The sequence below is a fragment of the Vulpes vulpes genome, chromosome X, assembly GCF_048418805.1.
Source record: "Vulpes vulpes isolate BD-2025 chromosome X, VulVul3, whole genome shotgun sequence".
Classification (NCBI taxonomy): domain Eukaryota; kingdom Metazoa; phylum Chordata; class Mammalia; order Carnivora; family Canidae; genus Vulpes; species Vulpes vulpes.
The window spans coordinates 52,116,366-52,139,734 of record NC_132796.1 but is presented as its reverse complement, the minus strand read 5'-3'; the positions used below and the strand labels follow the sequence as shown (position 1 = coordinate 52,139,734).

General features: G+C 48.0%; 2 protein-coding genes across 7 annotated transcripts in view; both read right to left on the bottom strand.

The window, feature by feature from the left end:
* Positions 1-976: 976 nt before the first annotated feature.
* On the bottom strand, positions 977-11,132 carry GDPD2 (glycerophosphodiester phosphodiesterase domain containing 2). Of its 4 annotated transcripts, none has more exons than XM_072744541.1 (16): positions 10,632-11,132; positions 8,909-9,022; positions 8,547-8,650; positions 8,185-8,278; positions 7,959-8,018; positions 7,605-7,703; positions 7,340-7,433; positions 7,045-7,190; positions 6,852-6,934; positions 6,605-6,755; positions 4,340-4,561; positions 3,972-4,120; positions 2,264-2,411; positions 2,027-2,109; positions 1,748-1,776; positions 977-1,651 (listed from the first exon to the last, which is right to left on the bottom strand). In XM_072744541.1, the coding sequence occupies exons 2-16, from the start codon at positions 9,011-9,013 to the stop codon at positions 1,599-1,601; spliced, it is 1,620 nt and encodes a 539-aa protein (XP_072600642.1). In that variant the 5' UTR covers positions 9,014-9,022; positions 10,632-11,132; the 3' UTR covers positions 977-1,598. The 4 variants fall into 4 exon arrangements, with proteins under 4 accessions (XP_072600642.1, XP_025838617.1, XP_072600644.1 ...); XM_025982832.2 differs by having other exon boundaries at positions 977-1,403; positions 10,632-11,070; XM_072744543.1 differs by having other exon boundaries at positions 8,547-8,806; positions 10,632-10,957.
* A 1,525-nt stretch (positions 11,133-12,657) lies between these two features.
* The window catches only part of KIF4A (kinesin family member 4A), a 126,121-nt gene continuing 115,409 nt past the window's right edge, over positions 12,658-23,369 (bottom strand). For all 3 annotated transcript variants that reach the window (XM_072744539.1, XM_025982856.2, XM_072744540.1), the window contains 4 exons: positions 23,084-23,266; positions 15,384-15,500; positions 13,724-13,846; positions 12,658-13,447 (listed from right to left, as the gene is read on the bottom strand). In XM_072744539.1, the coding sequence (XP_072600640.1) occupies positions 13,244-13,447; positions 13,724-13,846; positions 15,384-15,500; positions 23,084-23,266 (627 nt within the window). In that variant the 3' untranslated portion in view covers positions 12,658-13,243. The remainder of the gene's footprint in view (positions 13,448-13,723; positions 13,847-15,383; positions 15,501-23,083; positions 23,267-23,369) is intronic.

Here is a 23,369-nt window from a genome sequence, read left to right as displayed (position 1 = left end):
CGCGCCAGCTGCAGGCCAGGTATGTTGGCTTGGACCACTGCCTGTGTACGTATGTGTATGTGTATGCATGGAGGGGGCGGGCGGCGAGAAGGGAAGGGGCGGGCCTGGGAGGAGGAGGGGGCTGGAATACAAATTCAAACTCGCTTCCGTCAATCCCGAGACCGGAAGTGGTCGGGGCATCTTGGGAATTGTAGTTCCAGGGGCTGCCTTGCCATCCAGTAGGGTCTTGTCTGGAAATGGTAGTGCTGCCCCGGGTCCCAGTCTGGTGAGAGAGGAGGAATTGAGAACCGACCCTTCTGACCTCGCCAGCGTCTTAATCCGATTTCCCTTCGCGTGGAGACACGAATCGGGGTGAACGTTGGTGTGGTAGGGAACAGAAGAGTCAGCCATTGAGCCCTCTCCGAGGGTCCCTGGTTTTGCCTTGGCCCCTCCCTCCCCCTTCTACCAGACTCCCCATCCTAGGTCAGCTTCTCACTGGTCACTTTAACTATTCTAGCCCAGGATCTCACGAGCAACAAACATACTGGGGAACTTGTTCCTCGAGGGGAAGGAGGGCCTGAGAACCAGAGCCTGCGCGCAGCAGCTCATAGAGGCGAAAATTTGTGAGAATCTTGTCGAAATCGGATTATACCCTCACGGTGTAGAGTCAAGGACACAGGTCTCCAACTGGCACAGAAAACAGGTGGCATTCATACGTCACGGTGACGACTGACGCGGCCTCCTTCTTGCGGCGGGTGACCACAAGGTGGAGCTACAACGCAACTCTGCGCAGAGTGCCTCAGTCACCCAAGCTTGTCCCCGTGGTGGCTGTTCTCTTGCTTCCCCTCTTGCAGCCCTTCATTGTCCCAGGTGGTCTTCCCACCTCCGGCCCAAGAATCTCCCCGTGATGACCCCTCAGTGTCATGTCACATAAAACCGAGATGGAAGGTGCATTCTCCACCAAACCCCACCACTGAAAAGATCAGACCACAACCAATCAGGAGTTAAATTCATTGAGGAACAGATTAACAACATACAATAACCAACCTGTCTTGAAGAAAAGGCTGTGCGCAGCAAAAAGCCACCTATAGGCACAGAATTAAATGGCTACATGGGCTCTTTTGCCCCCAGTATCTAGGCAGGAAAGCAGTTAAATTTGCAGGGAGTCAGAAGAGATAGCGAATGGAGTGGGATTAGTGTCTCCATCATCTTCGTTCTCCAGGAAAGGCTGTTCTGTCATCTCCTTCAGTCACTGGTCCAAACTGGTCCATCCCTGACACACCCTGTGCCTTCTACACAAGAACTCGTGCACACGGGTCTGAAACGTTATCTTGGCAACCTCCTTCCCACTTCTCCATCCTAGTTTCATTTTGGGAGTAACTTCCCATGACTCACTGTCTTCCCAACGACCTCAGATCGAAACCCTAAGGGGAGCAGATTCCACGGAAGCTTGCAGCATGCCCACCATCTGTGCAGAGGACCCTCATAGTTCAAAACCTTCTGTTGGCAAAGTTTACCCCACCCCATCCCCACTCAGCCGCTCTCCCTTCCTTGCTGTTAGTCAATCCAGACAGGCCTCAGACTGTGGTTGGTGGGGGGGGGGGGTTGGGGCTGGGCATTCACTCCATTATGAAATTGTTGATCCTGGTCAGCAGCACTGCTGTTTCTAAGCCTAGAGCAGCGGGTGGGGAGAGGGGAGGACATATAGGGAGTGACCAAAGGGAAGGCTAGAGGAGGAGAAAAATGAGATGAGGGAGAAAGTTCTTACCAGTTTTCTCTCTCTCCTTCTTACATCTCCTGTAGGGAGAAAAGCTTCCCATTATGCGTTCAACTGGCTTCAGGTATGACCTTCTAATGCCAGGTTCCCTCAAACTGCCTTTCCCAGGCTCAGGCTAATTTGGCATATAAGGAAGGGCCCGAGAACCACAAAGGAACCAAACAGACCAAACCCCAAGCTCCAGGCAGCGTATGTGAGTCTGAATCAGTCCCATTGCCAGGACCCTGGGGGACAATGAAGACCCAGAAAGCTGAGGCATGAAGCACTCACCCTTGGAGGAGGAAGGTCCACAGAAGCAACAGGGTGGAGACGCAGTTGGTGATGATCCACATCATTAGGTAGGTTTGAGGGGGCTACGGGATAGGAAAAGGCACCTCTAGGTGGTGGCCAGAGCCCCAAAGGTAGTATGTGGGGGGAAATGCATGAGGAAGAGATGGTTGGGGTTAAGGAGAACTGGGGGTGGGGGTGGGGGAAGAAGACAAGTGGTGACAGCCCCAGAGGTCTTACAATAATCCAGACGGGGTATCGCATCTGCTGCAGCAGCTGGCAGTCATTGGTGGTGACCGAATCCACCCCTGCACACCAGAGCAGGGAAAAAAGCCAGGGCTTGTTCACTACAAATAGGTTCACTGAGACATTATCTTGGTGTAGTGCCCTGTGGAGGTGGGAAACAAGGAACATCTAGAATCACGGGGCTCGAGGTACAGGAGTCAGCCCCTGTGCGTGCTCCAATGTACGATGTTGCTACCAAGGACTGTCAGTTCTACTTTTTAAACTTTCTTTGCATTGCTGAACTTTGTCTCCCAGTGGATCCCACCTACGGACCCTAGCTTGGCTATCAGGGGCCACATGAGTGTGTTTCTCTTCTCTGTCCCATGACAGCACTTCGGGGGTCTGAGGAACAAGTGCCCATGTCCCTGAGTTGTCTTGTCTCAAGGCCCAGCAGCCCTAATTCCTTCCACCAGGGCTTGGGACCTGGCTTATTATTCCCTTTACCACCAGACCTCTTCTGAGCTGATGTTGGTTCCATTTATCAGTGTTCCTTTCAAAGGATGGGGGCTTGCATCTGAATATGATCTCCCAGGTGAGCTTGGCCCAGCTTTGAGTACAGCAAACTCCCCCTACCTTTTGGGCATGACGTCTGCATGCAGGCAGCCCAGGTTTGGGCTAGTTTTGGCAATGTCACATGCCACTGATGACTCATTATGCACACTATTCAATCAAAGCCCTGGTCTTTTTCGCACATGTTCCTGCTGAATGCCAGTATCTCCTCTCTTGTCTTTGTGCAATTGAGCTTCTTTTGGACTGCAAATATAGGTCTTTACATCTATTCCTGTTGTGTTTCCTCTTGGTACATTTGGTCCATCATCTTAGGGCACTTAGGCTTTTCAGGACCTCGATTTCATCGCCAGTGTATTCATTACCAATTTATATCTTTTGGAAACATGATCAGCAGTTGAGGCTGACTAGCCAAGACTAAAGTGAGGGCCAAAGCCAATGTCATGTCTCCCTCCATGGTGACAACTTGGGAAAAGGTCCTTGAAATACTTGCGATCACTGGGCTATCATTCAATCCATGTTTCTTTTTCTATCTGGCCACAGAGACCTTATAAGAGACCCTGGCAACTGCATGTTTTGCAGTCCATCCTGTTTACTTACTGGCTGGGTCAGCTTCTGGGGCCCAGCTCACATTTGGGACTCTCTCACCTCTCTCCCCGGATCCATCCTCTCTTGCACTTACCTCTTTGGTGAAGAATGAAACCTAACATCATTCTTGTGGCCGACAAGGTCCTACCCAATTTGGCTCCTGCTGACCTCCCCAGCCTCACCTTCCCCTTGCAGCTCTTCTCATCATTAGCTCCTTGTGACCTGTCAGGTCTCAGCCCAGACATCGCCTCTTTAACTACTTCTCCTAATGTGGCCCCTTTTCTAGCCCTCACTCTAATTGCTCTATTACATCTCCCAGTTTTATTATCTTCATATCACTTATCACTATCCAATATGCATATAATTCGTTCAGTTTATTATCTCTCTCTTTCACTAGTATTCCCAAAGCCTGCAATAAATAGTGCCTGATGCATAGCAAGTGTTAAACATATTGGTAAGTATTTGTTGTATGTGTGAATAAATGAATGGCCATTGCCCTCCCTGAGGTGGCTCTCCCCTGCCATTAAGTTTAATGGGATTCCCTTGGCTCCTTTCCTCTGGCACTCACTTGATATCCAACAGTGGCAGGTCTTGGTAGGGGAGGTTGAGAAACTGAGGCCTCTCAGTTCTGTTGCTTCCTTGCTGTCCATATATCTGGCGCATTCTGGGTGCCCGTTGTTGGACATTAGCCCGATCTTCATCCGGTAGCCAAAGGACCTGTGGTTCAGGGAAGATGGGCATGAAGCTGAGGAGAGCTTGAGGATTCCAGGGATAGGGGCAGGGGCAGAGAGGTGTGACCACAGAATGGGGTATATGAGTTGGGGTGGGGCCCTGGGGCAGGGGGCAGACTCAAAATTATCACCATAGCCTAGGGAAGGTAGGGGGTAGGGTGGGGAGAAGGGTAAGAGGGAGTACTCGGGGTCCTGGCAATATCACCATAGCTTGGGGCACCCTTGCACTCAGCACTGTCTCCAAGGTCTGGTTCACAAATGTATCATGGTATGTGTGATTTCGCGGGGGGCGGCGCAAGTCAAACATGATGGAAAGGTTAAGGACTGCAGCTTCCTTCAGCAGCTCTTCCAATGTTGGTACTGTCTGATTCTCAGCCTCTTTCCGATCAGGGCCTGACAGCCTCTTGGCCCCCCAGAAGGGTTGCCTCTACAAGAACAGGAAAATTATTTCAAGACCAGAAGAAGCCTTTAGAGCATTCCCCCATTCTTGCCATTTTGGCTCATTTCCCCCACTTGGTGCCCGGCTCCTGTGTACCTCTGAGCCAGCGTCTTTCTTTCTCTGAACTGTGGCCCTTTCCAGACCATCTAACACCTTACATTGTGATCCCCAACCTCCTTCCCTCCCAGTTTCCTAACTTCCTTTCTCCTACTACATTTTCTCTTTGGTCTCACAGACACCTCTGGGGTCTTAGCCCCTTGGTTTCCTCCCAGTCCATCAGCCCCTTTCTGCCACACCTACATCCCCTACCCTTGGTCCAGCTGCAGCTTGAATTACTTTTCCACAGCACCCTCAATTCCATTCCTGCCCTGCATGCTGCACTCCCCCCTCCCACCAAATCCCAGACTCCGATTCGATTCTATAATCATCTGCCTCCTCCACAGCTAGAATTAGGGGGGCAGAGCACATCATGTAGACTGTCACTACAGTCTTCTTTCACCTTCAGCACCACTTTATCATCCCTTTTCTTAAAAAAAAAAAAAAAAACAACTCTATGACCAACATGGGGCTTGAACTCATGATCTTGAGTTGAGGGTCACATGCTCTACCGACTGAACCATCCAGGTGCCCCACTTAATCATCCTCTTACTTGCTCTTCTTTTGCTCCTTTTTCCATTCCTAGTGGCTCTTCCAAACCTCTGTCACTCTCCTCTCCTACCCCTCTTAATCAACAAATGACCTTACCTCCTAATCACTGACATGGAGAAAGCAAACTATCTAACACCTTAATTTATTTAATCATCTCAATGATCCTACAAGGTAAGTACTATTATAATTATGCCTATTTTACAGATGAGGAAAATGAAGCAAAGAGAGACTCTGTTGCCCAGACTCCCACAGCTAGTAGGTGGTGAAGCCAGGAGTCAAACCCAGACATCCCTTGGTCTTAATCACCCTGACATGTCATCATATATAGAGTTCAATGAAAAACCAATCAAGCTGCAAAAGAAATATGAAGTGATCCTATCTGTGCAAAATGAAAAATGCACATGGGCATGTACATCTCTGTGTATGCATATATGTATATATACATACGTATACGACTGCTAGCAATGGATATCTCAGAGGAGTTGGATTATGGGGGACTTTTCTATGTTCAGGTTATTTCCTTAATGTTTAATTTTTTTATGAGAAACACATAATTACTTTTAGGATCAGGAAGAGAGGAACTGAAAAAATAAAGTACCCTGATGAATATTTCTGTTACCTACAGGATTGAAGCCTGCACTTTGGGGGCCTGGCATTCAAAGCCCCCTGAGACCAAGCCTCTGCTCCCCTTGCCAGTCTCACCTCCTACCACTCCCACAAATTTTATCTCCCAGTTGCACGGAGCCACTGTTTTTTTTTCCCCCCTGGAAACACTTCTTTGTACTTTTGGGGCTTGACATATGCCCCTCTTTCTGACTAGAATTGTCAGTCCTTGCTTTGCCCATCTTAAAAACCATTGTTACTGCATGTGCTACTCAGGCATTCTCTCCTGTGAAACCACTCCTGATCCTCTCCCACATCCACCTTGCCAAACATTGGCTTTACTCTCTCTCCTCTCTGTTTAAGAGTTTATTTAATCATTTGAGAGAGAGGGAGGGAGGGAAAGAGAGAGAGAGAGAGAGAGAGAGAGAGAGAGAACGAGTGAGAGAGGGAGAGAGAGAAGCAGACTCCCCACTGAGCTGGGAGCCTGACCTGCTCCATCCCAGGGCCCCGAGGTCATTACCTGAGCCAAAGGCAGACCCTTAACTGACTGGGCCACCAAGGCACTCCTCTCTCCTCTCTATTTGGTAAAGATATTGTAATCACTCTAGTTTTCCTATTCTGATAGCCTGTTGGCTCAGCTCTGTCCTTGGAAGGAGAGACTTGTGGAGAGAGCCTGGATACCTATTGCTCAGCACAGGGCTCAGAAAATACTTATCAATGAATGAACTCTCCCCCAAGTGCTCCTACAGGTGGTTGCCTCTTCTATGAGGCTGTCTTCACCTCTAGGAACCAGGTCCCAGCATTGAGCTTCTTCAGTTCAGCACAGGAGAAGTCACTGCTGTGGGAGGAGGTTCGGGCTGGGAACACAGAAGCCACATCTGTGGTCCGGCTCAGGTGCTCATCATGCATGAGGAAGGGGATCCCGTCAGAGCTGAGGGCACAAGGGGTGTCAGGGGGCTGAGCTCTGGGACTGGTCATCACTTCCTGAGCTCCTCTACTGTGTCCCTCTGCCCCCAGCTTCTCTCACCTGACCATCACATCCGTCTCAAACACAGCAGCTCCGCATTCGGCAGTTTTCCGCAGGGACATCAGGGTGTTCTCGGGGGCCAGCTGGGCAAGGGAATTGGTGGGGAGGTAGCAGAGAAGGGTTGGAGCCTGGGAACCCAGAGACTGGAGGAACAGACCCTCCCCACCCTACCGACATTCTACCCTACACTCACCATGGGGGCACCTCGGTGTCCCACCAGACCAGGCTTGGGGGGTAAGTCTCTGGGTTCCATGATACAGGGTGAAGAGATGCATAGTGGGGCGAGGTAGACGGCCAGGGAAACTCCAAAAAATAGGAACAGTAGCAGAATCTTGGGACCTGTGGGGGTGTGGGGGACAGGCTATGGAGAAAGGGCAATGGGTGAGCTCTGGGGGGGCAGAAAGCAGAGTGCAGGTGCAGTAAGACAGGTAGCAGGAGGCAGAAGCATTGACAGCCAGTGAGGGGATGTTGGGGAGCGGAGCTGGCACCTCTTCGATGGATGCGGTAGAAGGTATCAGCCACAGGCCAGGCCAGGAGGGTGATGCCAGCAACTGCTCCAATATGAAGGAATGGGGCTGTGGCCTGTGGACAAGACCTGATGAGGAGGGCTCTTCTCTCTAGTGGTCCTTGCCTCCCCCTCCTGGGACCTGAGTTCAGAGCTCCTTGAAGTCTTGGGGACTGGGGGGCAAGATGTGTCCAGGAGTTGGACACAGGTCAAGGCTCCCACCTAGGCATTGGAGATCAGTCACTCACCTGCAGTGACACACGTAAGCTACGCCATTCCTGCTGCCATTGGACATCCAGTCCCACAAGGCCAGCAGCCACAAGAAGCATAATGAGCAGCAGCAGCATCTGGGGAATCGGGGATGAATGGGGCCTTCTTTGTCAACCCTGGGCTCATGGCTCCCTGGGCTGCCTCCACCCCCTATATGCAAACAGGACCATTTCTTTCCCCTGACTCATCCACGTTCCTTCTTTTACTCAACAACCTGGGCTTCAGGTCCTGAGCTTCAGTGCATGGGTAGAATACTGGGGTGCTCAGCCAGTAGCTGGCCAAGTGCTGGGCCCAGTGACCCCTCTTTCCACTCACTCCCATCCCCACTCTACCTTGTGGACACTGTGCAGATGCAGAGGCTGGCCACAGAGCCGCAGGAGCAGGGCCAGGAGCTGGAGGCAGAGGGCGGTGGGAGTAATGAGGTGCCAAGAGAGGTCACTGAAATGGGCTTCCCAGACTGCCCTCTCACCCCTCCCCCTCCCCTCGGTGGCCAGGGGTGTGAAGCTGATGGGAAAGGAGGACTGAGGTGGGTGTTATGCGGGCCACTCCCTGACCCACCAATAGCAGTGATGCATATGTGACAAGTAGAGAGATGACCAGCAGAAATGCCAGGGACCAGTCCATCCAGTGTCCCCAGTGGTGGAACAGGAATCTGTGGGAAGGGAGAGGAAGGTGTCTGAGTGGGGGGAGGGCTGTTAACAGTGGCCTGAAGGGAGTTGGGGTGGGTCTAGAAGGATGACCAGAAGGGAATGAGGGGCCAGGGGCTCCAAGGGCCGGGGAGACCTCATGGAAGAGTTTTCTAAGGAGGTTTTGGGTAGCGGGACAGCTAGGCAGGGCTGGGGATGACTGAGCACCCAGGGGTCCCAAGGTGGGGCACAGTGGAACGTGTATGCTGAGGAAGGAGGGGGTCCGTGACACACTCATTGAAGTTGTGCAGGTCATTGAGAAGGATGAGCCCGATGTACAGCCAGCCCAGGGAGAGGAGAAAGGTGAGGAAGAGCAGGCCAAACCAGATACAGTCGCACTGCAAAGGGGCAGGAGAGAAGCTCACAGCCGATCCCCACTTCCAGCTCAGAGTCCCCAACGGATGGCAGCTCAGTGGGGCTTCCTGCCAGGCGTTGGGCTGCTCTGCTCTGCTCTACAGGCAGAGAGAGATTTTCTTCCTGGGGAGAGAAAGCCCCTTCCCCCCAGCTGCCTCTGAGCACACTTGGCCTCCTTATCCCCTCCAGGCAGCTTCTGCCTTGGACTTCCAGTGGCCCCCCCCCCCCCATCCCTACTCCACCTTGCTGGTTTGCATCCTCTCTTTGGGGCATTTCCTCCAGTGGCAGCTATACAGGCAGTGGAGGCAGCGGGCCCAGACGGAGCAGCAGCCGGGGGACTCGGCCATGGTGAGGGCCTGGGAGAAGGGACACTCAGCCATCAGGGACTCTGGCAGGAGGTGGATCCCATCCTCCCTCCCAGGGCATCTGAGGAGCTCAGAGGTGCAGCAGAGACCTGGGCCATTGCTCAGCAACAGAGGTCGTGGGGCTGGCCAAAGTGCCAGATTGGACAAGGATGTGAGCAATGGGGGATAATCTCTTTCCCTTTAATCTGGATACCTGAAAAGTCAGTGGGACAGCCAGGAGATTCAGTCTCTGCAGCCAGGGTGCATACCCACCCTCTCCAACTCCTCCCCATTTAACAGCATCCATCCAGCTCTGGGGATAGAGTGCTTGCCCAGGGTGGGGACTTAGGAGGAACTGCCCAGGGTGGGGCAAATTCAGTTTAGCAAGTTGAGACAGATCTGGCCAAGCTTCAGGCAGCCCCATGGTGGGGAGTCTTCCACCCCAGGAACCAAGAGTCACCTAAAGCAGAGGTTCTGGTTCTGACCTGGGGCTAAGGAAGGCCCAGCTAGTTGGCCAGTTGATATGGATACAGAGATTGCACACACCACAAGTCCTGGCTAAAAGATTCTCTAGGTCTCTACCTCCTAGGGGGTAGGAGGCACTGCCAGTAAGAGGAAGACTGGAGGGAAACAGGTTGCCTGTGTCACTCCCAGCCTTCTGAAGGAACCCTTTTTCTGCCTGCACACACCTGGAAAATCCAAGCCCTTTCACCCCACAGTCATGTCCCTTCCTGCCCAGTCATCCTGCCCAGTCACCCCCCTCCACCCCGCCACCCCAGCCAGGAACCCAGTCTCTGTAGGGGCCCCACCCTCTGAGATCGCTTGGGTGAAAGTACAACAAATACTGGTCAAAGGTGTATGTGTGTGTGTGTGTGGTTGTGTTGTGGCCTGGGATTGTTAGACCTCACAATTTTGGGTCATGCGGGGACCTAGGTGGCTTACTGATCCCCAAACTAAGCTGGGTGTGTGACTGGGTGCACGATTCGTGTCAGCATTTGTATGTGTGTGTGCACTAGTGACTGTCAGTTCAAATGGGTTTTCTAGAGGACTTTGAGTGTGTAGAGGAGCCCCTGGATCCACCCAAAGTGTGTGTGGTCTGAGGGACGTGACCCCTTGTCATCTGGGCCCCATAAAGGCTGTGGAGACTTAGAGGGTACATGGTGGCTGGGCCCCTGAAATGAGGGAGGGTGTGGCTGCCCCGAAACTGCCCTCCTTACCCCATGCTTGCCTTGGGAAAGGAGAATTAGGGTAAGGAGCAGAGGGGTGAGGGGTCTGTAGCTGGAGGGAGGGAAACTCCCCTGAGACCCTTCCAGGGAAAAAGCATCCTAAAGGGATGCTTCTTCCCATCCCAGGACTAGCTTCTAGTAGCCTGCCCTGGGCTCCATCCACACTTACTGCCTCCCTTCAGGTCTTGTCTCTGTATCCCAGACACTGCCTTCCAGAGTCCTCCCTCCCAAGAGCTGTCTGTAAGATGGGGTCAGGATCTGAGAAGTCTGAAAACCCCAATCAGGGGAGCTGAGCAGGGGTGCTGCTCAATCCCTGGGCCCGCTCCCCGCCGGTTGGAGCTGGTCTCCGCCCCACCATTCCCGCCTGTCACCCCAGCCTTCCCCAGCCCTCACACCTTGTCTCAGCGGCAGCTCTGCTCTGCTCAGCTCTCTGCTCTGCACTGCACTGCTTCCCAGCTCCTCTTCGAGTTGTCTGCCTCCTCCCTCTTCTAGTCCTTGGCTCAGCCCCACTGGTCAAACAGGTGGCACTGTTGCCACCTACAGGAGGCTGTGTGGGTTCTGTCCGAAGGACTTCAGCTGCTCTATGGCCAGTGCCCAGCCTGTGGGGGTGGGGGGTGGGGTGGGCGGAGGTGGGGGTGGGGGCGGAGGGGGAGAATAAGGGAAGAAGGGGGAGGGACAGCAGATCTGCTTCTTTACTCGCTGCGCTGCCGGTCAGGGGCTTGGCATGAGGAATTCCTTTGTGTGGCCCTCCCCATCTCTCTTGTCCCTCCTCCTGTTCCCCTTTCAGTCACTGCCGGGGCTTTGTCCAGGCTCAGGGAGGCGAGGGCTGAGGGCACCAGCTGAGGGCACCAGCAGGCGGGAAGCTGGGGGGAGGTGACCACACAATTCTGCGACTTGGCAGTGAGGAGAAGGGGCCCAGCCAACCCCCTGGGAAGAAGGGGAGTGTGTGTGTGCTTGCCTGTGTGTGTGTGTGTGTGTGTGTGTGTAAGAGAGAGTGTGTCTAGCATTTCCCTCAAGCTTCCTGGGAGGGTGGCCTTGATTTATCAGCCTCCTTTCACTCCTGGGATCCTACTTCCACTTCTGTAAGGTGCATCTAGAAGATAGAGGGTTGCGAGCTATTTCTTGAACTCTGGGCAGCAGGTCGTCCTGTTTCTGGACCAGGGGTCACCACAGGCCTCATGAATCCTAGGTGACACTAGCAGCCCCCCGTTACCCCCATCACCCCAGACAGGAGATGTTCATTTAGGATGCAGGAAGACTTGTGTCATTCCTGCTGTCTTGTCCTCAAGGTATCTAAAGTCTCTTTCCAGGAATCATTTGAAGAGTATAGTGTTAGGGTCACAAGCCTTGGAACGTGAACACGTGCAAAAGATGCTGTTACTATACATATCATCAGCAGAAGGCTGGCAAGCATGCTGTAGCCACCTTAAAGTACAGAGCTCTCTCTGGGTGGGATGAGGGCTAGGGGGGTGCTGGCTTGACTAACCTTCCCTCTTTACCCTTTGACTGATGCAGTGGCTCAAAGCCTGGGAGGCTTACACAGCATTGGTGGGAAAAAATACCTTATTTGGGGATAAACTTGCTTACCCCTCCCCCCACACGTACTGGATTTGGAACAGTGAGAAGGAAGACTGGGTCTCTTAATGCCAAGAGCTGGCTCCCCTCCCTCAGCCTTCCCATTGTATCCAGGGGCTCTAGTTGGCAAAGGCAAGAGGCTCCCTTGCTCCCTTGTCATTAAAATGCAAAGAGAAGTAGGGCTGCTTGCTGGCAGGAGGCCAGAGAGGGCGGCCTGGTCACCTAGTCCTCCTGTAGACCTCATTTTAGACAGGTTATCCTTCAGTTTTCTTCACTTGGGGTCTGGTGGATTCTAGAGGAGTTCTGGATTTCATGTGTCCAGTTCTGAGGGGTGCTTTGGGAGCTTTTAGTGAGGTGGTGGTAGTGGGGGGGGGGGGATACTGGGATTCAGAACGCATTGATAGTTAGCCCAGGGCTTGCAAGCTCCTCAAAAGGCCGCAAGACCAGTCAGCAGTCTATTTGGCATGCCGGGGTTGGCCTCGTTTTAGCTTTAAGCAGAGATGGAGAACCCTGATGCATAGTAAGGAGTAAACAACACCCCCCTCTCCCCTTTCAAAGGAGACAGCAGGCAGCCAGGACTGTGCTGTCCTGGGACTGGGCAGCAGTGTGGTCCCACACCCATACTATGCCAAGAAATGAGGCTGCATGGCATTCAGAACAGCTACCACTGCCACTCTAGAGTCACACAAAAAGCTTTGGTGTAAGGTAGACCTGGGTTCAAGCCCTAGTTGCTACAAGGTAGTGAGGCTTGGGTTCTTGCACTGATTCTCCTTGATAGCATTTCCAGGGGCTAAGGAACCCAGGAATATTTCTTCTTCTAGCACAGAGGATCTTTCCAAACAGTAGTTAGACTAAGATTTATTTATTTACTTAACATTTTAAAAGACTTCATTTACCTCAGCAACATGGAAGACAATTGAGGGCACTATTAAAACACTTAAAATCCGGAGATGGTCAGAGCAGGAAATATCCCAGTATCACCATCATTCCTGATGTGGGATGAAAGATTGGTGCCAGGCCACCAGCCTTAGCTAACTTCTGCCATTAAGCTGAGACAACCTAGAGATAAGACAGCCTCAGCCTCATCCCCAGTGGGGAGGAGGTGGGTAGCCTTACCTGCTCACAACTAAGAAAGAGCTAGATTTTACTGAGGACTGGTTCTTGGTGAGTCATCAAGAAGGTCAGTTGGTTCTTTCTTCAGCAGGTGGCTTAGCAACTTTCTGGAGAAGAGATAGCAATAGTCTGTGGCTTGGAGGCTGGAAAGTAGGGGCCAACATGCAACAAAGATTTCCTCCCTTTTGGTAACATGCTGTCCCTTTTTTCAATAGCAAGAACCCTGAAATCCAGAGGAGTCATTAAAAACAAACTCCTTCTGGTTGCAACCTGAAAGCATCTCCCAAGCCAGACTGGGGCAGAGATAACAAGTCCAACTTCAATAGGCTTCTTCTTCAATAGGGGAGCAGCCCGAGAAGAAGCTGGTATTGCTGGCTAGAGCTCGTTTCTTTTTCTTCCCTGGAGCTTTATTTTCTTGGGACTCTGTTGCTACATGTTTCAATTCTAGGAGGCCAAAGGAGGAGGCAGCTGGAGTTGTCTTCTTTAACAGCACCTGCTCCACACTACACATCTCTTTCAGGATCTAGGAAAGACAGAGACAGGTATGAAGAGATCTTGGATAGGGGCAGAGGCTCTACCCAGCCTTGCCGCTACAAATACTCAGCATGCTATAGTAGGAGGTGTCTCCAAGATTGCTCTCTTAAAAGAAAAAAAAAAAAGGACTCTGGCCTATGCCCAATTCCCACTTCCCAGCAAGCTGATTATACCTCTACTCCTTTTTCTCCCACTGCACTTTGTCATAGCTAATGCAGAGAAAGATGCTAATATAGTTGGAAGCACCTGCCTTTGGCCTACCTACCTTGCTGTTAGGAGTAGCACAGACAGGGTTAAAGAAGCTCAATCCTGGGGTAACCTCTGTGGGATCCTCTAGTTTAAAAGAGCCTTCGGAATCCTGGGTCCTCTCAACAGTGCTCAAGCTATCCTGAGAATCAGACAGTTGGATTAGAAATTCAGCTACCAGGGTTACAAAATCAGTCTGCTCCCCTTTAACCAGTCAGCCTAAGCAAATCTTAAGGGGACCCTGCTTGGGGTTTCTTGCCATTACAAATGCTCAAAGGCAGCCTCTGAAGGCAAAGGACTAGGTAGGAGAGTGGCACAGAGCACATCATAAAGCAATGTTCAAAACAAGGCCACACCTTGGTCATTTCTTTGGTTCGGCTTCCATCCTCCAGAATCCAGAATAACCGTTTTAGCATATCTACAGGGTGTTGACTGTATTAGTTTTTCTTTCCGAGAAGGGAACTTGGGCCAATAGTGAAAAGTTACTTAGGTAACCAGGCAACTCTGGTAGAGCCTGGATTAGAATTATAGCCTGTTGTCATGGAAACAGAACTGGATTGAGAGTCAGGAAGCCCGAGGTCTAATCTTAGCTGTCATGACCAGCTGTGTAATATTAAATGAGTCACTTAAGCTTATCTCTGGGTCTCACTTTCCTTCCCTGTATAATGGGAGCACTGGACTAGATAAGTGGTTTTACAACTGATGTCCTAAGAGGAAGCCCAGTATGGAAATAAGTAAAGAAAGAGCTGCTTGGATCAACATGGGGTCAAACTAAGCCAGGCCATGGTCCTCCATTCAAGAAGCACTTCCATGGAGCCTCCAGAGGACCTCAGAACCCAAACTGGAAGGACCATGGGAACAGAAAATCATTAAGTTACTGACTACTTCTACGATTCTTAGCCTGACCCCCAGCTTGCCAAGCTGGTCCTCTAATGACTACCTGCCTTAGAAGTCATTTTAATAGAAGCTCCAGGGCAGGGCTGTTCACATGCTGATGTTCAAGAAACTTCTGATGAAGGGGCATTATACCAAGCTTGCCAGAGCTGTTGCTGTTGTGTATCACAGAGAGCTGTAGGAATAAGATTTTGCCACGGGGCACACGTAGGAGTAAGGAAGTCTTTGTTGCCCTGAGTTTGCTATTCCTGGGAGCAATATAAGGAGGACAGCTACAGTGAACTTGGCCCAAAACAGTGACTATTTGAAAGACCAAGTTCCTGTGGGTCTTTTCCTAGAGCCATGGAATAGCTAGTTCCCATGGAGAGGGTCTAAGCAACGAAAGTCTCAAGATGTCAGAAGGATTAAGTTCCTTCCTGGAAGCTGCCTCATGGACCTCAGAACTCTAGCTAAGCCTCTGGACTAGTTTGGTCCTGTGGGTCTCTGTGCCTGTAGTTGCCTTTTCTGCTCCTTGTCCCTGCCTCAGAAACTGCACCAAAACTTTACAGCCAAGGCTGGGCGTGAGGAGCTGTGTATCTAGAAATCTCCTGGGAAGGGCTGTGATTTCTGAAGGGGATGTGTCGCTGGGCTCACAGAGAGGAAGAAAGACCGAGAAGTGAAATGTCCTTGGTTGCAGTGGGCAGGAGAAGGGCAGGAAAAGCTGTGCAGAAAACTCCAGGCTTTAGGGTGGTGGGAACTGGTGCGAGACTAGAAGGGCTGGTGAGGGGCAATGGAATCGACCCTACCTTGTCTTGCTGCCGGTTCCTACACTTTGTGGAGTCACAGCTGCAGTCCATGCCACAGTCTGATTTTTGTCTCCTGCACCCACACTGCTTGTTCCCACACCAGCCCTTGCAGGAGCACTGCAAAAACAGGTTTGGAGACAGATGCATTACTGAAAGGGTTAGAAGACTAATGTAAAGTGCTTTTCCTTCGTTTGCCAGCTTTTTAAGAAAAAAATCGAAAGCCCCATCAACTTTGCCACCCTTCTTTCTCCTCAGCGCCCTCTTCTTCAGTGAAACAAAGATCACCAAAACCACGAGATGTTGCCTAAGAACACGTCATGCTAGACAAATCCTTTCATGTTTGGATTATATATTTGAAAGACAGATTGGAGGGATACCATCATAAAGCAGGGTCACTGGCAAAGACTCACATGATAGTTTTATGGTCAAAGTGAAGAACTGCAAATTGGATGGTGCGGGGAAGGGCTGAGTATAGTGACTCGGTATCTTAAGATCTACCAAGCAGTACTTTCACCCAACTCACATTTCTACAGTTTGCTCAGTGTCAGTCTGGGCTTTATCTTCAGCAGTTTAATCGTTCAACATTTTAACAGATCATCAATGACATGAAATAAAATCATTTACATTTGTATGGCACTTTACAGTTTTCAGAGTCCTTTCATATACATAAGTACAAAAATCTCATGTATCTCCTAACCAGTCTACAAGCCAGGCATGTTTATTGGCTGTAACTATGGCCCAAAACTGGAAGGATGATTAATAAGTAAGATAATACAATCACAATTCAAAAATATTTTGACAGGCTGGAATTATGTGCTACAAGTTGAAAGAAAAGTTCTGACAGGGATAAACAAAGGTCTGGCATCTGGGTCCTCTCCACATCAACTGTATAAATATAATATGGGGGGGGGGGGCAGCGATCTGGCTTAAAAGTAGTGTAAAATGGCCTAAGGTGGGCAAGCCTGGGTGGCTCAGCAGTTTAGTGCCACCTTCAGCCCAGGGCGTGATCCTGGAGACCCGGGATCGAGTCCCACGTTGGGCTCCCTGCTTGGAGCCTGCTTCTCCCTCTGCCTGTGTCTCTGCCTCTCTCTCTGTGTCTCTCATGAATAAATAAATAAAATCTTCAAAATAAATGGCCTAAGGATGTGAGGTGTCAGCAAGCTCCATGAGTCAACAGTGTGAAATGGCTGTCAAAAAGCAAATCAGTCAGTCAGAAATTTGGAGTTTGGAAAGCATGGAGAACAACTGCTTCACTTGATTCTGGGTCAGTCAGACCCCATTGGAAATAATGAGCCCTATTTCAGGACATCATTTTTTTCCCCCCAGGTATGTAAAAGCATAAACGACAACAACAAAAATCCACTCATGTTCTCACTCTTCCCTTAGTAACTAAAATGCAGATAGAATGGAAGCCTCCTATCTACCCTTTCCTAATCCCATTCACCTCCCTCTCTCTCAGGGACAAAGTCTCTTGAATTAGGTGTTTATTATTCCATGCAGGTCTTCTTCCCACGTATGAGTTTCCATTAAAAACTCTAAGGAATGATCCTCCATGTCTTGAAACTTTATATAAGTGGTATCTTATTATATATTGCCCTGTGTTGCTCAGTTCCATTCATTTTCATTCTATGAACACGATTTAGTCATACTCCTCAGGGTGCCACGTTCACCCTTAACAACAAGGCTGCAGTAGTAACAGCTGGTGTGTGAGTGTGAGTGCTTCCCATGTACTTACTGAACCCACGTAATCACTGAGTATGCTTCCTTGTGCATATACTTGGGAGTTCAGTGTGTGTATGTGCTTAATAAAGAGGACAGTAGACAAGAAAAGAGGCAGGTGACCAGTGCTATAGGAAGTGATGTTATAAGAGAAATGGCAGAAGAAGGGGGGGTAGTTTGGCTTGGAACAAACATAGGTGGCAGGGCTCACGGAATAATGGATTAGAGTCAGAAGAGACCTCAGCAACTGTCCAGAGCCTGATTTGATGTATGGGAGCTCCTTTTTTAATGTCCCTGGTCTAATTATCTGAAGCTCTATTTATTCTGAGAGGATAGTTCCTATATAACTTCTGACCACAGGACTCAGTTCTGCCATCTGCAATGATAAGGAAGGAATCAGTTTAACCACACTCTCGCAGCGTTCCTGCTCAAACCCTGAGCATAATTTCCACTCCCCAGTCCGCCTCTGCCCAGATCCTCTCAAAGGTAAGTATACCTAGCTTCCTCAATGAACCACCACATGACATGGTTTCCAAGAATCCTCACCACCTTGGCCATACACCAATTTGTCCAAGTTCATCCTCAATTGTGACATCCAGAAAAGAACATAACTTTCTAGTTTTGGTGGCCATTGTGAGGTAGATTGACACAGAACTACTCCCTTGCTATGGACCCAACAGTCTTGTTTATGAAGCCTAAAAACCACAGTAGCTTTTTTTCCTGTCATATCTTTGTGAATCCATACTGAGCTTACAGTTAAATATAAGCCCTTAAGTCTCTCTCATAGAAAAACCATCACCATCGTTCTGTTAGTTGTGAAGCGAAAAGAAACCATTATAATATCCTTTTTCCTGATTTTGAGATTAATATAGATCACTTTATAAAATTGGAAAATCGAAACCATGATTTTTAATATTTAATAGCTGTATATAGTGTTTGATCATGTGAAAACATCAATTTATTTAACCAGTCCCCTAATGTTAGATATTAAGATTGTGTTTTTTCTTTTTTTAAAGATTTATTTATTTATTCATGAAAGACAGAGAGAGGCAGGGACACAGAGGCATAAGCAGGCTTCCTGCAGGAAGCTAGACACAGGACCAGACCCTGGTATCACGCCCTGAGCCAAAGGCAGACACTCAACCACTGAGCCACCCAGGCATCCCATTGAGATTGTTTTCAAAGAAATTGTTTCCTATTACCAATCATGTTACCATAGGTATCCTGCTACATAAACACAATCTGTATCTTCCCATCATAGACAAGGCTCTCTACGATCTGGCCCCTAACTACCCTTCTGGCCTGCCCTTGACTGCTCTCTCCCACTTTTCAATACTCTCCAGCTACCCTGTCTTTTAGAGTCATTCCTTGGTAAACCAAATTCATTCCTGTCTGAGGTCTTTGCATTTGCTGCTCCCTTTTCCTGAAATGTTTTCCCTCTGGTTCTTTCCCTGATTTGCTCCTTCACTTTGCTGAGATCTCTGCTTAAGTATCTCCTTCTTGGAGAGGCCTCTCCCAAACACTCTTTTAAAGAATTATTTTCCAATCCCAGAATTCTTTATGACTTCATTATATCTTCTCTGTTTATCTCTTATCACCATTTAAAATTATTTTGTTTTTCTGGCCATTGTGTGTCTCTCTCCACCAAGAATGTCTTTAGTTTCATAAGGCCAAGGATCTTACCTGTCTTGTTTGTTATATACTCAGCACCTAGAAACAGTGCTTGATATATAGCTAGGTTCTCACAAAAGTTTTGTTGAATGAATGCATCCTGTTTTGTACCAGTGACTATTTCCTTAGTATAAATTCTTATGTGTATAATTACTGAGCCAAAGGACAGGAACATTTTTAGGATTTTTGATACATATCTTTTTAAAAAAGATTTTTCTTTTTAAGCAATCTCTACATCCAACATGGGGCTTAAATTTACAACCCTAAGATCAAGGGACACATGCTCTACCCATACTCTACAGACTGAGCTAGCCAGGCACTGGAGATTTTTGATACATATTTTCAAGTTGCCTTCCAGGAGTATACCAATGTACATATCTAATAGTAATAGACAGGAATGCCCACATTAGTCACCCTTGCCAATACTGGACATGATAATAAAAAAAAACTTGCTCCTCTGAATAACACAGGACAAAAGACAGAGTTCTATGACATGTCCTAGAGAGACTTCACCAAGATGACATTGATCCATTGCCGCAGCCTGGGTATGGTCCTCTGACATTTGCAAATTCATCTAAATGCCTCCAAAACATTCTATTATCCTGTCAATGTGTCTCTAGTTTATCTAAAGGGATAACAGAATGAGAGTGGTATCTGAAAGGCTGTCATAAGGAAGAACAATTAGAATTTACACAGTCATCCCCCACTGGGATGATTTATAAGAGTGCATTTTAGCTCAACAAGGAACAACCTCCTAACAGTTGGTGGGCTCCAATGGGCTTCCCTATGAGACTGTGAGCTTCCCAGTACTAGAAGTTTTCAAGCAGGCAGAGGCTAGATAAACCCCTGGTAGTGTGGTATTCTGGAACAGTCATGACACACATGACAGATGTATTCATCGCATGAATGCCATTCCACTAGCTGTAATTTCATCCTGTTCTCTTTCACACTCAGGACCCAGATCAGAACGTAAGAGAGGGATAATGACTTGTCACAGACCTGACCTCAAAAATATATGTATGTAGTACATGGTGTGTGTGTGTGTGTGTGTATAACCCACCAGTATGTCCCAATACCACAGCTGAGAATCACTGTAATAAAGGGATTCTTTATATAGAGTGGGAAGTAGAGCTGAAAGACCTCTGGGGTTCCTTTAAACCAGTGGTTTTCAAACCTGGCTACACATAAGAAATCTCTGGGGAGATTTTCAAAAAGGCCAGATCCCACCTCAGACCAATTAAGTCAGAATATCTGGAGGTGGGGTCCCAGACTACCTGAAAAGTTCAGGTAAAGTTCCCTTGAAAAGTTCCCTTGGAGATTCTAATGTGCAGTCAGTGTTGCTTCAGAGTCTGTAATTCTTCTAGCACTGGTTTCAGTGTCACACTGTGTCTCAGAATAAGATCTGGTAAAAAATTTAACATAAAGAATACCAGACAATGGCAGGCGACTCAGGCTCTAGTCTTATATTTAAAACTTGGTATGGGGATGCCTGGGTGGCTCAGTGGTTGAGTGTCTATCTTTGGCTCAGGGCGTGATCCCAGGATCCATGATCGAGTCCCACATCAGGCTCCTTGTGGGGAGTCTGCTTCTCTCTCTGCCTGGGTCTCTCTCTGTATCTCTGTGTCTCTCATGAATAAATAAATAAAATCTTAAAAAAAATAAAACTTGGTATGACCTTGGACAAGTCACTTCATTCAAGTTCATCTCCATTCTCTCATCACTAAGGAAGAGATAAGAATTCTTGCTTCCTCTTTTCTGTCAAAGGGGACAAATGAGAGTATTTGTAAAATGCTTACAGTCCTTCAGTAACAGTATCTGCATGATATTTTATTTGTCACAGAGTGCTTTTGCACATATTCCTTCTTTTAACTACTCAGATGCCATAAAACACCATATAAAGTTAGTATTATTAACACTCCTTAATTATTTTTTTAAAGATTTTATTTATTTATTCATGAGAGATACAGAGAGAGAGGCAGACATAGGCAGAGGGAGAAACAGGCTCCATGCAGGGATTCCAGGATCACGCCCTGAGCCAAAGGCAGACGCTCAACCGCTGAGCTACCCAGGCATCCCTAACACTCCTTAATTAATTGAAAAATATTTATACAGCTTTGACCGTTACTTTGATTCAGGATATTAGTGCTGGAAGGGACCTTCCACAGCCATCTTTCTAGTTTAATCCTTTCATTGCATAGACAAGGAATGAGAAGCCTAGGGAGATTAAGTGACCTGTTTCAGGTCATCCAACTAGCCAGTGGCAAACTCAAGATGAGAATCCATGTCTACCTTGCTTTGAAGCTATTTCTTTTCCTATAGCACATGGCCTGTTCCTCAGCATCTCCTTAGTACATAAAGGAAGCCTGGTTGAGGAAGCCTCCTTTTTCAGCATTAGTTCTAGACAAGTCATTATTTTGGTGCCTGCGGCAGTCTCCTTTAAAGTAATAATGCCAGCCCATTTCAGCTGGGTTGGAATCGCAAATAGGATGAAGGTCTACAGCTAATGTCTCTAAGAGCAGTCTGATCAGGGAGCAGTCACAGCATCCATGTACTTCAAGGTTGCTAAAAGAGAGAAACTAGATCGTGTGCCAACTTGTCTCCCTTAATGCCCAATTATACTCTTAAGTTATTAAATCAGGGGAAAAGCCTAGAAAAGAATAATTTCTCAGTTTTAGATATTGAATTTGTCATTAATAACCAATACTTACTTACAATTTTTACTAGATTTCTCTATTTCCTTTTTACATGTGGAGCAACATTGCCATGATACATATGGAAAGCTTGCTTCAAGAACAAGGATATACATATTTGCTTTACATTTGGACACGTCTTCCCAGGGGTTTTTGGTCCTCTAATATTTGTTTCTGTGTTTACTTCTCAGTTCTGCTTCCTATTACTTAGCTAACCCTTGCGTCTATATTCAGCTCATGCTCTCCACTTCGGTCATAGTAAAGTCCATAAACATTTGTTGATTAAGTGAATGAAAGTCAGACACGTTCTGCCCCATTTTCTGTAAGTGTCTCCTGTCCCTCTATAACTAAGTCTTTGCAATTTGCTGTTCGTTGTGCCAGAAATGGTCTCCCAGTTGCTTCCAAGACTGTATTTCCCTTTCCATCTTATAATGCAGTAATAGTCATCTCTTTCATGGCATCTTTCTAAACTATATCCGCTTGGTTTAGCTTTATAGTCACTCTTAAAATCCTTCAGTCCATCTCTCTAAGATGAATATGCTGAGATTCTATGGTATGCTTCTATTTCTTTGCCTTGTTTTCCCACTAGATTATAAGCTCTCTGAGGCTGGAGGATGAGCTCTTTAGCCCCACTAAGAACATGGGATGTGTTGCATTCCTGATGATTCTTTCCAAGTGACTTAATGCCACCACGACTAGCTTAATTCCTCATTACTTGCTTCGCTCTGGTGTTGTGGCTTTTTAAGGCTTAGTCCCCTATGAGGTGCTCAAGCAGCTAATGAAATCATGTAACCTTCCAGTGTTATTTGTGAACTGTTAGGGTCATTTGTGAACTGTTCTCTTTAAGTGCAATGTGGTTGCAGGGCACAATTGGGGTAGTGGTGAACTATAGGGCCTGGGAAGTTAATGTTTCAACAGAAAACACCTCGGTTTGGTAATTATGTAGGACTATCATTGTGGAAGTAAATAAAGCATGCCACAAAGTCAAATTGGTCCTAACTAACTTTAACTTGATTGTTTGATCTTAATTACTAGCCTTTTCTGTAATTACTATTACCCCTTAGTCTAGGGAGGCAAGGAAGATAGCTTCTAGCCTGCAATTTTTACTGATATGACCATGATGTGGTAGAAACAACTGGATTTGGAGTCGGAATATTTGGTTTCAAGTCCTGACTGTCCTCAGTTTTATGACCTTGAGCAAGGTCATTTCCCTGTGGGTCTCCAATCCATCTATAAAATGCAAATAATAAATACCTCACTGGATTTTTTGGTGATGATAAAAAGAGATAACCTATATGACAATGGTTGATAAACTGTCAAATGCTATAAAAATATGAAGGATTATTACATGATCACTTTGGAACCAGCCTCAATGAAGTGGTATAGATACCACTAACCCGTTCAGACTTAGTAAGAACCTGAAAACATGAAGAGAGCCATCTTGTGCACTCAGGCAGCCTTCTCTGCTAGCCCCAGGCTCCATACAGAGTTGGCCCAACAAGGACTCCTCAATGCCTTTGAATGGGACTCAGGGGCTCAGGGATATGGGGCCAGCACATACCCACTGGCAGTAAAGAGCAAGGACCAGAACCCCTGACAGAGATGAGAGCTGCCTCCTACCCCTTGGATGTTCTTCTTGGACACCTTAACCAATTTTGTTGGCTTCCATTCCTCATCAGCCCCATCATCATCATCACCAGCACTGTCGTCAGGCTCATTCACAGAATGCTCTGAATAATATTTTAGATCCTCGATGTCCATGCTTTGCTCCAGGAACTTTTCTTTAAAACGGGAAGGTTTTGGCTAAGAAAAAAAAAAGGTTTGGAATAATTACTTAATAAAATTTTAAAAATACATGTATATCATATCTTTCCAGTAGCTGTTGCCAGCTATATTCTCAAGCCGA

What these genes read in the sequence shown, in the direction of transcription:
- GDPD2 (XM_025982832.2), bottom strand. Translation starts at nt 9,013, where the DNA reads ATGGCCGAGTCCCCCGGCTGCTGCTCCGTCTGGGCCCGCTGCCTCCAC. An exon ending in ATCTGCACAGTGTCCACAAG is followed by an intron (nt 7,704 to 7,958) that starts GTAGAGTGGGGA and finishes CCGATTCCCCAG; the next exon opens with ATGCTGCTGCTGCTCATTAT. An exon ending in GAGACGGATGTGATGGTCAG is followed by an intron (nt 6,756 to 6,851) that starts GTGAGAGAAGCT and finishes TTGTGCCCTCAG; the next exon opens with CTCTGACGGGATCCCCTTCC.